This window comes from Malania oleifera, chromosome 4 (genome assembly GCF_029873635.1).
Source record: "Malania oleifera isolate guangnan ecotype guangnan chromosome 4, ASM2987363v1, whole genome shotgun sequence".
NCBI lineage: Eukaryota > Viridiplantae > Streptophyta > Magnoliopsida > Santalales > Ximeniaceae > Malania > Malania oleifera.
In genome coordinates this window covers 51,700,414-51,715,828 of record NC_080420.1, presented here as the reverse complement: position 1 = coordinate 51,715,828, position 15,415 = coordinate 51,700,414, and the positions used below count along the sequence as shown (strand labels likewise).

The 15,415-nt window shown below is 33.3% G+C and overlaps 1 protein-coding gene across 1 annotated transcript; it reads left to right on the top strand.

Annotated features, from left to right (window-relative positions):
- Positions 1–1,290: 1,290 nt before the first annotated feature.
- LOC131154305 (uncharacterized) lies at positions 1,291–13,980 on the top strand. Its single transcript, XM_058106992.1, has 5 exons — positions 1,291–1,433; positions 10,507–12,187; positions 12,271–12,401; positions 12,481–12,556; positions 12,658–13,980. The coding sequence occupies exons 2-5, from the start codon at positions 12,085–12,087 to the stop codon at positions 13,260–13,262; spliced, it is 915 nt and encodes a 304-aa protein (XP_057962975.1). The 5' UTR covers positions 1,291–1,433; positions 10,507–12,084; the 3' UTR covers positions 13,263–13,980.
- Positions 13,981–15,415: the final 1,435 nt, after the last annotated feature.

Here is a 15,415-nt window from a genome sequence, read left to right as displayed (position 1 = left end):
ATTTGTTGGAAGATTATAATTATGTTTTTCGCTATATACATGATATTAGAATGTAAATTATCAGGTAAATGAATGAATTAGTAGCACTTCGGGCCCATGAAGAGGATCGGGACGTTACAATCCTACCCACATAAAGTGTATATAATATGCTTTTAAAGATGTATTCATAAATTGAATCAATTTTTAATTTATTTTTTATATATATTTTAAATTAATTTCTCTTTTCGCATGTCAACAAACATTATTTTAAGATGTTGGAACAATAAAAAAAGATAAATTCATGCTATTTTTTTTCTATATCTTCATTTTTTAATAAAATTAATTAAATATTTTCATTTTATTTTTATTTTTTATAGAAAAATATTTTATAAAGAGAGATGAAGGTGTGAGGATTAGGAATCCTCAAAAATAAATAAAAAACAAAGTTAATAGAGCCAACCAATCTCATAGGATATTTAACTACTATTAAAAGTATAAGACCTTTTCCATGGTAATTCTTTATGAATAAAATTGCATTTTTCAAAATAGGCCGAGTTAAGAGTTACTATTCTACACGTGTCCATGGCATCTTCTAATAAAATTAGGTTTAATAGTGTATATTGAGTCAATTTGTGGAACATACTTTATTATAAAGGTTCATACCCTTACGGGGAAAAAGTTTCTCAAAAAATAATAATATAAAACATTTATATAATTAATTATTAAGAAACCAATTAAATGTACCTTTTAATTAAGGTTAAAAAAATTCACATGCAAAAGTATTTATAAAATAAACTATTGTTTAAAAATTAGTTTGAATCACCCAATTGGTTGAATTACAAGTTATTTTTTAGATATGGTTGAATCTCATAACAACTTGGACAATATTAGGAAAGAAAAACAGTAAATCAAATTAATCAAAGGTCAACTAATTAATATAAATTTGAGTTTTCTTTATCTATTTAGCATTCATATTTTACACATAAAATAACTAACTTTTAATTGATAAAGTACAAATTTTGGAGCCTTAGTTTATGTTTTCATAACACTATTTTTGATAGATAATTTGAATTTAAAAATATTAAATTATGTTTTATTTGTTTTATAATGTCTTTAGGTTTTACCAATGAATTCTTTGAATTTTTTGTTTTTCCTTAATTATTTTAATTAAATTAAATTAAATTAAAGTATTTATAAAAGCAAGAGCAAAATTAGTCCTCAAGAGATAAAAGTTAAAATATCAGATTTACCCTTATTGTGCGGTATAAATTTAACATAATACCTTTCATATCCCCAACCAATGACCAATAATTTGGGATGTTCGTCTGCCTGTCAAACTTCCCAATGCAATATTGCGTTGAATGTCCGTTGCAATTGTGATGGCCGGCGATGGATTCTTCCGACCGTGCGCCGTTCCGCGTGTATCGTAAGGATTTTTGGAGAGGCAACCCCAGGTTAGCTGAGCAAACTCCATCAATAATCCAAATTTAATTTTATATTCAGATTCCAATTTGTATGTTTAACGGCCCCACAAATAATTAGCTTACGCCCAACAAATTCCCCCCTATTAATATTATATATGGTTCCCTTACTATGTTCGTAATTTTTGGTATAATTCTTTCAAATTGCCAACATATATTATACTATTTAGTTAGATATTTGACAAACAAAATATTAAACCCTGATGCAAATAAGGTGTTTGATAATATGCTTGTGAGAGGTGTTTTTCATTTAAGATCCCAACAGTGCTTTGGATTGGATTTTTTTAAGTACTAAGAGAGGTTTGTGACAAGCTGAAAAGGAGGTAAGACATGATACAGATGGATAAAAAAAAATTAACTGAAAATGTATTGCCAAATTAATATTTACAAAAACAAATAATCACCAGGCACAATAAGAAAAATTTGCATTGTACTTTCTTTCTTCTTTGTTTGTACTCCTATTTTTCTCATAATTATTAGTTGAAATATCCACTAAGAGGTAGTTTAAGTAACATAATGAGCATTGTTTCAGTGCAGTTTATACTTGTTCCTTTGATTTCAAAGTCGCCTTTTGGATTGTTTTTGAAAATTAGGTACTGACATGAAATGTGAGACACGTGGTTCTTAATTTCTACTTGTAAACTAATGAAATTATTAACTTCAGTTTTTTACCTGTTTGTTTAATGGCTTTACAATCTTTTGAGGTTGAGTTTAATCTAAAACATGAATTTGTATTCAATAGTAAGTGCAGTGCAAATGGCTTGCTAGGCTAAGACTATTTGAAAACTAAGGTGTAGTCCCAAGAAAAGGGGGGGGGGGGGGGGCGGCGAATTGGGTTTTTAAAATTTTCTTTTAAATCTTTTTACTGATTTACAACCTTTTGTAAATTTAGCAAACAAACAAGAATAATTTTGATTTTTAATGCTTTAATTAATTCAACCACAATCCACACTTAATATAAATACTTTCAACAATGACAATCCAATCAACCAATCAATCAAAAACAAGATACTTAACCAACACAAAAGTTGCAGCAGCACTTCCTTGAATCAGTGTTTGCAAAACTCAGCATAGAGTTTGATTATAGCCCTGTATTTATGGATTTTATGCGCTTCCTTTTAACCAAGGTTTGCGCAAATGATTGATCAATGTACTCCCTTTAAGGTTTCCGCAACAGATCAATCAACGTACTTCCTTAAATTAAAAGTTTTTCTCAATCTCAATTGTCTCAGCTACCTGCATTTAGATATACAATCATACAATTTATATATGCAGAAAAATTAAAGAGTAAAGGTTGAGAGTGAGACCAAGTTTTTACCGAGGTTCAGCTTATATCACCCTACATCCTCGCCTTAGGCAAGACCGCCTAAGGATTCCATTAGAACGTTCCTTTGCGTGCGGAACAAACCGTTACAATCCCTCCTTTAGGGTGGAGCTCCCTCTCCAAGCGATACCCCACGCTCGGTACAATGATCCAATAAACCTAAACCGCCAAAGAAAATAAGGAAATAAGAAAAGATTCTTGTGTACAAGAGATGCTATCAGATAGAGCTAGTTAGTACAATTTATAGCACTAATATGCTTCAAAGTAAATATAAAAGAGAATGAGATTTGAAGTTCAAGAATGTATCACCGGAATTCTTCTCTTGATATGAATTAGTAACTCAGAAGTTTGAGTTCAGACAAGAGTGATAAGAAACTCAGTATATCTCAGAAAATCTCAGTAAGAATATGTGAACAAGAGAGCTTTAAGAGAGAGTGAGCAATATGGTTTGAAAACTGATTTTCAATTCTTGGTACTGATTTGATTTAAGAAACCATGTATTTATAGGCTCAAAAAGTGTTTAATTAATGTTGTCCAAGTTACTTGGAGTGTTTCCTAAGTTTAAACAAAGTTTGGGGCACAAGCAACTCGAATTTGAATTTTAAAAAGTTGTTTAAAAACTAGCCATTCGAGGGTCAATCGCCCGAGCCTTCTGAACACTACAAAATTTTTAGTTTAAAATAGTTTAGGCGCATGAGGTTTCAGGGGTCAGTCACCTGGACCTTCACTGCCTGTTCAAAATCAGTTTAGGAAAATCTTCAGTCGCTTGAGGTCTAAAGCTCAGTCATCTGAACAGTTATAAAAAACAGTTTTTGAGTTTGCTTCCAAAATCCTTTAGCCATCTTGCTTTGATACATTTAAAAAACATTTTTCGGGGTTTTTAAAGTAAGGTCTCTAAGTCCATATCAATCCCTAATGAGTTTCCAAGCATTCAAAATGATATTTATAATGAAGTACTTACATAAGACTTCCTAAAGACTTAAAAATCTTCTAAGCTTGAAGTCTTCATGCATTTCTTTGCTTTGAGTCATCTTTGCCTTGAGCTTAAGTATTCTTTAAGCTTTCACATGTTTTGAACGTCTTGGTCCTCTTGAGCTTTTCTTTTGATCACTTTGATGAAGTATAGCTTTATGGTACTTGTGATCTTGGACTTTCATTTCTTTGAACCTTTTGAACTTTGTCATACTAGGTTTCTTGAAATATCATCACTTAAATATTAACTTGTTAAATTAACCTTTATTTGTTATCATCAAAATAAGATTCGAAAGTCATGTTAGGCCAACAATCTTCCACTTTTTGATGATGACAAATAAGGAGTAAAGATGAGAGAACCTTGATAAGGCTCCCCCTTACAATAAGCATTCCTTTTAACAATATGTAAAAAATGACGATTTCAAATATAAGTTCAAAGCGCAATAAGTCATAATCAAGTATTATAGTATTATAGCTCATGTCAACATATATGCTTATGTTCCCATTTTAATCATTATGCTTATTTGTGCTTTTTCTCCTCCATGCTATATCTCATGTCAAGATTATGTGTTTCACATGTTTCCCATGCTCTCATGTTCTCATGGTTGCTCTCTAAGATACTTTTCTCATGTTCTCATATTTTGCTCTCTGAGATATATCTCCCCCTTTGACATCAATCAAAAAGAAATAAGGAGCAGTCACAAAGAATCTTAGAATGGAACATAAAAAGCATAGTCATATAGTCATCAAAGAGTACAAAATGTCATAATCAAGAGAGTTACAAGCCAAAGATAAACAAAGCAACAAAAGGGATCCATAGATATAATGGCAATACAACACAACAAGAAAAAAAGCAGTCAATCATCATCAGCTTCATCATCATTATCATCATCAACTTCAGCTTCTTCTTCATCACCCTCCTCACTTCCTTCTTCAAATTCTTCATCAGATGAAGCATCACTATGAGGGGCAAAGCTGGTATCCATGGGATCAACACTCCGAGATGAGCTAGCCCTATACTGCTTTATGTGAGTAAGATGTTGGTCAAGTGAGGAGCATGTAGTGTGAAGTGAGGATACATTCTCTTGAAGTGATTGGAGACCTGATCACATATCTCTGCTGAATGTAGTGAATTCAATGTGAAAAGGTACAAACCAAGAAGGAGTGTCAACTGGAGGTCCTTATTCTGGAGGAGGAGGTACAGCTGCTGGCCTTTGAGGTCGTCCTCCTTTCAAAAACCAACCCTACTCATGCTTTTCATATATCATTTGTTTCAGGGTTGTGGAATTGAAAAGGTCGTACCGTGTATGCTTTATGAACAACTCAATCAGGGTAGTAACATTGAGGTGAGCAAAGAGAAGGTTAAGAACACCACCAAACCGAAGAGTGACTCGACTAGATTCTAATTTTTCCCACATCCACTTCAGAATTAAGCTAGATAGGTCAAGTTTCTTCCCTTTCAGCAGACAACCATAACACAAAACAATCTACGTAGGAGAGGTGACCGTATGATCTTGCTTTTGGTAGGATATTGTTTGTGATAATTTTCTGAAGTATTTGAGATTGAAGATTCAGCTATTTGTACATTGGAGGATGGCCAAAATAATTAGGTTTCTATACCATAATTAGTGGCAAGAATTCCTCGGGAGTGAAACCTTGCTTTAGAATCCATGTTTAAGCAAATGTTGGACACTCAAATTCACTTGGGCTAATATGCAAAATAGGAGCTAAAGTTTGTGGAGATAAAACTATCTTCTTTCCCCTAACCTCAGTGGTTAGTACATTTTCTCCATGTATAATATTTGCATAGAAGATTTTCACTAGGTTTGGATATAGGCCTTTGGATTGATAAGCTACAAAATTCTTCCAACCAATATTCCGAAACAATGGCAGGATTTCCGAAAATTTTGAATCAAAGAAGGAGGTATCTATGACATTACCAAAAATTGGTTACGTAGAACCAAGATGAGTTTGGTATCGATGCTTAGATTGAGGAGTTACGAGCCATTGTTCTATGTTATTATCATCTCTCCCTGAAGAAGGACCTCGGTTTGTTGTAGTTTTGGTGCAAGACATCTTTGATTTTGAAGGATCAAACGAACCAGCCAAGTGAAACCCTAGAAACCGTGGGAAAAGGTGTAGGAGAATGATTGGGAGGTCTTTGATTCGAGGGATTTGGAGTTAGTAATCGAGGGAAATCAAGAGTAGGAGCCTCGATGAGTGATGAAGCATGGTTCAGTAGCCTGGAATCTAAAAAGTTAAGTGTTGTTTGCGCTAAAAATATATAGGACTCGTCAAGTCAGGCGCCTGAAGTTTTGGGCTCAGTCATCTGACAATTTATGAATTTAATTTTTCAGCAAGCAGTAGCACATCAGTCGCCTGAGGTCTGAAGGCTCAGGTGCGTGAACCTCCATTTTTCTCTGTTAGGTTGATTGAGGTTTTAGGCTCAGTCGCTTGACCCTCTTATCCTTCTAAATATTTTATTTTCATTGAACATGAACTCTTCTTTCTTTTGATTTATCATATTATCAAGCTTCAATTATCTTTTCAATTTGGCTTTTGAGGCATATGACTTCCTTGATTTTGAAGATAAGCCTTGTACAATCCAAGCTTTCTTAATTTGGCCAACAATACCATTTTCATATTTGTTTTTAATGTTATAGTTTATCAATAAGCTCATGAGCTCTTTTTTTTTTTTTTTAAGGTTTTCTTCATTTCAACTAGTTCAATATTCTTGTATTAAATTGGATTAAGTGGTTTTCTTATTTTCTAAAAAGTGAATAGCTAATCCTAATATTTTCAAAGTCCTTTTTATCTAGGTACCCATACTTTCTTGGGTCTGGATGGATTAGCAAGCGATGTTTCTTTTATTCTTCAAACGTGTCTAGTTTTCAGACCCTTTCTTTTTAATGGACATTCAAACTTAATGTGTCTTTTCTTCTTACATAGAAAACATATGGTATGTGTCTAAGCGTTTGAAGCGGTGCTAGCATAATCTTTGGAGAATTTTGTAAAGTACCCCATGTAGAGGTTCTTTTTCCTTGTATTCTCAACTTCATTAAATCCTATGCCCTCTTTATTCAAGGACATTCTTTATGCGCCAATCATTTTATCGAAGTTTTTCTTTCCTCTAGTAAAGTTGTAGATGATTTTGGCTTGATCCTCAATTTTACTTTTAAGATCACAGATTTCTGAGTCTTGTGTATGTTTACCCTTTTCTTGCAGCTTTCCTTGATCTTGAGACATCTTGCTGCTTTTGTTTTCTAGTTCAAAAATATATAGATTTTTCTCATTATCAATGGAAGTTTGGGATTTTAGATCTTCTAATTCTTTTTTCACATTTTCATTCTTGCTTTCTAATCTATTGATTTTTAAATTTTTTTCTCTTTCAGCAAGTTTTTGAGATTCCAATTCTTTCATTACAGCTTCATTCTTATTTTTCAATGATGTGTATCTTTTAGTCATTTTAACTAGAATCTTATGAATCTTGAATAGTTCACTTTATAATTCTTCATAAGATGGCATACTCTCATCATTGGATTTGTCAGATGAATCATCACAAGAATTATTAAATGATTTGGATGAGGAGCTTTGTTCTTCATCATTGTCCCATGCCATAAAACAAGCAACCTCTCGGTCACTTGATTCACTATCTGAACTACTTGTACTTGTATTTTCCCATGTAGTGGCCTTCATTGTTTTTTTCTTTTTCTTCTTGGAATCTTTCTTAAGTTGTGGACAATCCATTTTTATGTGTCCAACTTTCTTACAATTATAATATGTTGGAAGTTCAGCCTTTGTTTTCTTCTTACTGATTTCCTTTTCTTCATCTTCATCTGATTTTGAGCTCCGGATTTTTCTTGTAAATTTATTCTTCCATGTAAGGATTTTTGCAAGTTTCTTGGTTATAAAAGCTATTTCATTTGTATCCATCTCTTCTTCATCTTCATCACTAGAGCTTTCGTTTGAGGCTTTAAATGCAATGGATTCTTGAACTTTAGATTTTCCACTTCTTTCATTTATTGTCATCTCATAGGTGAGAAGGGATCCAATTAGTTCATCTAGTGAGGTATTCTTAAGGTTTCTTCCTTCCATTATAGCTGTGACTTTGGGTTCCCAAATGGGTGGAAGACCTCTAAGGATTTTTCGGATCATCTCATAAGTAGAGTAAGTTTTCCTTAAAGCATTAAAGGAGTTTATTATGTGAGTAAACCTAGTATACATGCTAACGATAGTTTCATTTGGGTTCATCTTAATGGTCTCATACTCGCTAGTGAGCATGTCAATTCTACTATCTCTAACATCTATTGTTCTTTCATAGGTTACCTCTAACTTATCCCATATTTCTTTAGCTGACTTACATGTCATGACCCTATTGAATTCATTAACGTCTAAAGCACAATATAGTACATTCATGGCACTTGAGTTTACTTGCATCATTTTATAGTCATTATCATTCAAATCTTGTTCTTCTTTAGGTCATTTTTTACCATCTACTAATTTAGTAGGAATGTAGTCACCATGTATAACTACTTTCCATGCTTTCCAACTCATAGTTTGAATATATATTCTCATTCTTTGTTTCCAAAAGGTGTAGTTTACACTGCAGAAAATAGGGGGTTTAGTTGAGGATTGTCTTTCGGCAAAAGGGGATACACCTACGTGTGCCATATAGATCTTTATGTAACTTCTAGTTTAGGATTTGCTACAACCTTCTCTGATAACAATTGAAAGCTAAGATGTAGTCCCAAGAGGAGGGGTGAATTGGGTTTTTAAAAATTTCTTTTAAATCTTTTTACAGATTTACAATCTTTTGTAAATTTAGCAAACAAACAAGAATAATTTTGATTTTTAATGCTTTAATTAATTCAACCACAATCCACACTTAATATAAATAATTTCAACAATGACAATCCAATCAACCAATCAACCAATCAATCAAATACAAGATACTTAACCAACACAAAAGTTGCAGCAGCACTTCCTTGAATCAGTGTCTGCAAAACTCAACGTAGAGTTGGATTATAGCCTTGTATTTATGGATCTTATGCGCTTCCTTTTAACCAAGGTTTCTGCAAACGATTGATCAACGTACTCCCTTTAAGGTTTACGCAAAAGATCAATCAACGTACTTCCTTAAATTAAAAGTTTTTCTCAATTTTAATTGTCTCAGCCAAGGACTTAAATTTCAGTCAAAATGTCAAAATTTCGACCGAAATTTCGAATTTTGAGGGGTCCCAAAAGGAAATTGAGAGATAGATTTGATTTTGAAAAAATTCGACCGAAATTTCGAGCTTTCAGCAAATTTCATTCGAAATTTCAAAAATTTCGGTTGTTCTTCCGAAATTTCCTGGAAATCATGTGGAAGAAAAAAAAAAAAATTGGAGGGAGGAATTTGAGCACTATTCTGAGTATTCTCAGATTTTTTTTTTGCTTTTCCCACGTGATTGTGCACGTTGTGAAACCCGTGAGCTTATACAATGAAAAAAAAAAAATCTCGTAAAGATACTCTGCACTCTGCAGATCCATTATTCAACCAAATAATTCCACCGACCACTACACAAATTATTTGTATAAATTAACATGCATTCGGATACATACCTCAAGCTCAAACTCTCAAAGTCTTCTTCTTCTTCTTCCATCTTCAAACTTCAAAAAAAAAACCCTAGATTCCAAATTTCTATTGCCTCCTGCCTCCACCTTTGAAATTCGAACTCCGAAAAGCCCTAGCCTTTGAATCCCCTCCTGCCAGCCCTTCGAGCCTCTGCCTTTAGCCTTCGGTTTTACCCTCCACCTTCATCGTTGTCGGCGTCGCACACAGTCGCAGCTAGCCGCAAGAATTCTTGCCTGCAATCATCCTTTTTGCCGACGCTCTCGTAGAGCTGCGAGCAAGAAACCGAGAGAAGAGAGACGAGAAACAAGGGACGAGAGTCTGGAGCCTCTGTCGCCCCTCCCTTCACGAGTAGCAGCAGCTCCACAAAATAAAAGGGTTGCCTAAAGGCTGGTTTATATTTTAAATAAGATGTCTTAACTCTTAAGTTTTTCATTTACTCAAAATCCCCCTTGCCCCCAATATATTGACAGCAATGCCCTCCTCTCCCATTTACTATTTACCCCTTAGTTAATGTTACTAACTTACTAGTTACTAGTTACTACTTTACTAGTATATTAAATAAGTTAGTATAAATGTATAATAAATAATTAGTTAATAACTAGTAAATTTAATAACTAAATAAAATTAGAATAATTTACTATTATTGTCTTATTATAGTATGTAAATATATTCATTTTAAAAATTTATTACTTAAGAATAATTTTCTAAAAATTATCATTAATTTTGTAATTTTAATTTAATAATTTAATATTTCTCTTAGTAATTAATTTATCTTTATTTAGCATCGAAATATTTTTATTCTAAAATTATAGAGTAACATCCAAATAATTTTTTTTTTTTTTTTTTAACAAATTTAGAGTAATTTAACACCTAATAAGTATAGCCTAGTAATTAAATAAATTAAAGTACTTATTAGCTTAATATAGTTTAAATTATTTCATTTATTTGACTAATTTAATTTCCATAATTTATTGGTAATTTTGTACATTATCATTAAATTTTGTAAATTTAATTTAATATTTTAATGTTTGTCTTATTTATTAATATTATATTGATAATAAAACATCTCAAATAATTTTCTTTTAAAATTGTTGACTAATTTAATACCTAATTTTTGATTCATTGTTACCTTGTAGGAAAGTAAAATTATCTATAAAAATGTCTGAAGGAAGAAAACAAGATCCAGCATGAAAACATGGATACCCGATGCCCAATGTCAAGAATGGATTTATTTGCAAATACTGCGGAATACAAATGAAAAGTGGTGGTGCAACAAGATTAAAAATGCACCTAGCAAATTACGACCCGCAGCATAATATAAAATTTTGCGACAAAGTACCTCCAAAAGTTAAGCAGGAAATGAGAATTGTTTTAGAAAGAAAAACAACAGCTAAGGCCAAAAAAATAGAAAGAATGGATCAAATAAAAAATAAATTGCGTGGGAACTTGATGCAATCACAACAAATTGATGAAGTTGATGATGTTGACGATATTACATACCCACCTGACATTTCTTCCTATGAAAGGTCTGCATATCGTCAAATATTCTATACTTCAAAACAGACGGAATGGGAAAGAGACCAATCTCGTAGATTTGCAGGTAGGCAACAAGGAGGTAGTTCAGGGGCTGGTAGTAGTGCAGGGCAACCTCAGATGAGGCGATCTCAAAGTGTGAGAGAGCCATAAATAGAGCCATATATTTCAAAGCCTTCTCAACATTACAAGTCAGATGCAGCAAAACAAAGAAACTTGAAAAATTTATTCAAAGGAGGTAAAATAAAAGAAGAAATGAATAGGTTGATTTTGAAGTTTTTTATATATGATAATGTTCCACCTGAGAAGGCAAAATCACCTCATTTTAAAAACATGGTATGGGTTTGTCAATCAGCTGAAACGGGAGTCGATCCACCGACACCCTATGAAATCAAAACAAAATACCTTGATTTAGAGGTAAAAGAAATGGAAGACCACGTACAAGAAGTAAAGAAAAAGTGGGCCACCTATGGCTGCACTGTAATGTGTGATGGATGGACAGGCCCTACAAAATTATTCATTATAAATTTCATGGTTTACTTGAAAGGAAGCACAATTTTTCTAAAGTCGGTAGATGCTTCTGACAAAATAAAAGACCATGAATACATATATTCCTTATTAAAACATGTTGTACAAGAGGTAGGAAAACAACATGTTGTCCAAGTGGTGACCGATAATGGTAGTGCCTACAAGAAAGCGGATCTAAAATTCATGAAAAAATTCAACTTGTATTGGACTCCTTGCGCTGCTCATTGTATTGATCTCATTTTTGAAGAGATTGGAAAAAGAGAGGCAATAAGCATCGTGATCTTGCAGGGGAGACAGATCACTAATTTTATATATAATCATGGATGGTTGCTTGCTAAAATGAGGGAGCACTGTCAAGGGGATATTGTGCGTCCATGGGCCACACGATTTGCTACAAACTACATTGCACTTTATAGCCTACAAAAAAAAAAAGAGTAGGTTTAAAATCTCTATTCACATCTGATGAATGGGTTGAGCATGCTCTTAGTCGAACAAAAATGGGTAGAGAAATTGAAAGTACAGTTCTTAACCATCAATTTTGGGATAGAGTGGCAAAAGTTTGTAACATTTATGAGCCTATATATCGAGTATTGCGTATAGTTGACAGTAAAGTGTGACCAACATTAGGAGTTGTGTTTGAAACAATAAGGGTGATGAAAGAGGCCATTGAAATTGGTGCAAGAAGTGCAAGATGGGTTCTCAAAGTCATCAATGACTGGTGGGAAAGAACCCTTGAACATCCTCTTCATGCAGCAGGTATAAAATATTTATAAATTTCAAGAAATTCATATATCAAAATACTTATTACATATTTATATTTTACTTTATTTGATTGGCAGCTTATTTCTTAAATCCAAAATGTCAATACAAAGAAGGTATTGGGGAAGATCCTTATTTTCTTGATGCAGTTTACAAAGTTTTTAACACCATTAAGCCACATTCCCCGGGCCTGGATCAAATTGGAAATGAGGTATATTTTTAAAATAAAATTTAAATAAAACAAGTCTTAATCCATGTTTAATTATTCAATAACAATATTTTTTTTTTAGATTATTATATTTAGAGATGCTAAAAGAAGCTTTGGAGAAGCAGCTGCTAAAGCAGTTAGGGCAACCATGGCACTTGGTAAGTATTTTTATATAAATGTACAATACAAAGTTACAAACTTCAAGTACAATCTACTAAATAGTAAATACTAACTTGTATTCTTAAAACATCTTGCACAGCTGATTTGTGGATGATATATGGATCAAGTGCTCCAATCCTAAGAAAGCTAGCATTGCGCATTTTGTCACAAACCACATCTTCATCAGCTTGTGAACGAAATTGGAGCACATTTGCACTCATTCACACAAAGCAAAGAAATAGACTAGTCTACAGCAGACTTCAGCAGCTTGTTTTTTGTTATTACAACATGAAGCTTCGAATAAGAGATATGGAGGCCGAAATGGACAAAGTGGCTGAACAAGATCCCCTGGACCTTCTTGACATATCAGTTGAATTGGGTGATAAGGATGAGTATCCTCTTTTTCAATGGATTAGGCTATCTCATCTTGATGAACGAGACGGAAGTCCCCATCCACAAATGGCCAAGCATGCACAAGATGACTTTGGCATCGATGTTAATCAGGTAATGGTAGAAGAAGTAATATCTAGTAGTGATGATTCTCAAATGAATCTTGGATCTAGATATGGAACTTCATCCACTATGCCCTCTGGTGGTGATGATGATAATGACGACGATGATGCTGGTGGTGACGAATCTAACCCCGGCGGTAGCAGTGGGCAAGGTGGTGATGGTGGGGACTATGGAGGAAATGAAGGATGGTAAGATTATAGACCTACACGTCCTTCCCAACTAGAAGATGAGGGTCCACAAAGAGAAACACATCCAGTTGATAGGCATTACAGTCGTAGAAAAGGAAAAGGGAAGATGCATCAAATAGAAGAGGATACCTTTTCCCTTAGTATGGAATTTATGAGTGTAGGAACAGAGCACGACTCTAATAGTTATGGTGGTTATGAATCTACACAGAACAGCTCCTCACAATCTACATATGGCCAATCGTTTTCACACGCAAATGAGCAGGCACAACAATATGGAAATTGGCAACCATATGTCTATGGGTATGGACAAACAGGTCAAGAATATGGGTATGAGTATGACCAGTATGCAAATGCAAAACAATCCAATGGACATACACAACAAGTAGAACCTGCAAGAAGAAATCCTAGCACACGAAGATCTTCTGGCCGAGTAGAAACTACCATAAACCAGATGACTACGGAGGAGTATGAACAACACATGTACACCTATACTCAATATTTTAGAAATTATATGACATGGAGTGATTATTGTAAACAATATATGTCATCTCGAAATCCTAATGATAGGGATAGGAGAGATGACTTTGAGCCACCAAGAAAGTCCATGTGGTATTAGATCATTAAATGTATAATTTTTATTGAAAATGTAGTTGTTTAAATGATAATTTGTTGCCTTAAATCTTAAAGGAATAGCTTCAAAACTTTATAATCATTTGAATGTTCTTCAGTTCATAGTTTGTTTCGGATATGCAGTTTAATATCCTACACACTAGAAACTTGTCATATATGCATTTTTTTTTAATGTATTTTGATACCATATTAAGCATAATCATCTATTCTAATATTTCCTAAAGTTTTATTGTAAATTTCCATCATTTACTATAAATTTCCGTAATTTCTTTAAATCGAAATGGAAATCGAAATTTCTGTAAATTGAGACCATCGAAATTTCCATCGAAATCGAAATTTAAGTCCTTGGTCTCAGCTACCTGCACTTAGATATACAATCATACAATTTATATATGCAAAAAAATTAAAGAGTAAAGGTTGAGAGTGAGACCAAGATTTTTACGAAGTCCGGCTTATACCCAGCCTACGTCCTTGCCTTAGGTAAGGCCACCTAAGGATTCCACTAGAACGTTCCTTTGCGGGCAGAAAAAAACCGTTACAATCCCTCTTTTAGGATGGAACCCCCTCTCCAAGCAATACCCCACGCTCGGTACAACGATCCACTAAACCTGAACTGTCAAAGAAAACAGGGAAACAAGAAAAGATTCTTGTGTACAAGAGATGCTATCAGATAGAGCTGGTTAGTACAATTTATAGCACTAATATACTTCAAAGCAAATATCAAAGAGAATGAGATTTGAAGCTCAAGATGTATCACCAAAATTCTTCTCTTGATATGAATCAGTAACTCAGAAGTTTGAGCTCAGAGAAGAGTGATCAGAAACTCAGTATATCTCAGAAAATATCAGTAAGAATATATGAGCAAGAGAGCTTTGAGAGAGACAGTAAGCAATATGGCTTGAAAATTGATTTTCAATTCTTGGTACTGATTTGATTTGAGAAACCATGTATTTATAGGTGTTGGCCTTACAAGGCTTAAAATCTTGTTTTGATGATAACAAACAAGAGGAACTTAACATATTTGGTTAAGTGATAACATTTCAGGACTCAACTATGAAAATGCAAGGTCAAGTATTCGCAAGGATCCATTGAAAGCTTATACTTCAAAGAAGGATGATCATATGAAGCTTAAGACATGAATTCAAAGATGATTTAATAAAGCTTGAAGTTAGGGGAGCATGCATATTAAAGTGAACTTGCTAAAAGCTTAAAGTGCATTGAAAGCTTGAAGAAAAGAGGGACTTAACATACATGAAGACTTCAAGAGTTGAAGGAATCTTAAGAAAATTTTAAAGTACTTCAAATAATTTCAATATGGATGCATGAAACTTTTAGGTTAATTACTTGGACCTAGATACCTTTTAAAATACTTGGAAAATATTTTTATAAGGCCAAAAATTATTTCAAAAAGGTTAAAATTATTTTTGGAATGAAAAACACCAAAAAAAGGATTTCCAAATTGCTGTCATTTTTTCTACATCCGCATTGTTGTGCATTTTTCTCTATCAAACACATTATTTTAAAAAG

Coding starts and splice junctions, on each gene's coding strand:
- LOC131154305 (XM_058106992.1), top strand. CDS start 12,085: ATGAAAGAGGCCATTGAAATTGGTGCAAGAAGTGCAAGATGGGTTCTC. Junction 12,188..12,270: donor ACATCCTCTTCATGCAGCAG/GTATAAAATATT, acceptor TTTGATTGGCAG/CTTATTTCTTAAATCCAAAA. Junction 12,402..12,480: donor TGGATCAAATTGGAAATGAG/GTATATTTTTAA, acceptor TTTTTTTTTTAG/ATTATTATATTTAGAGATGC.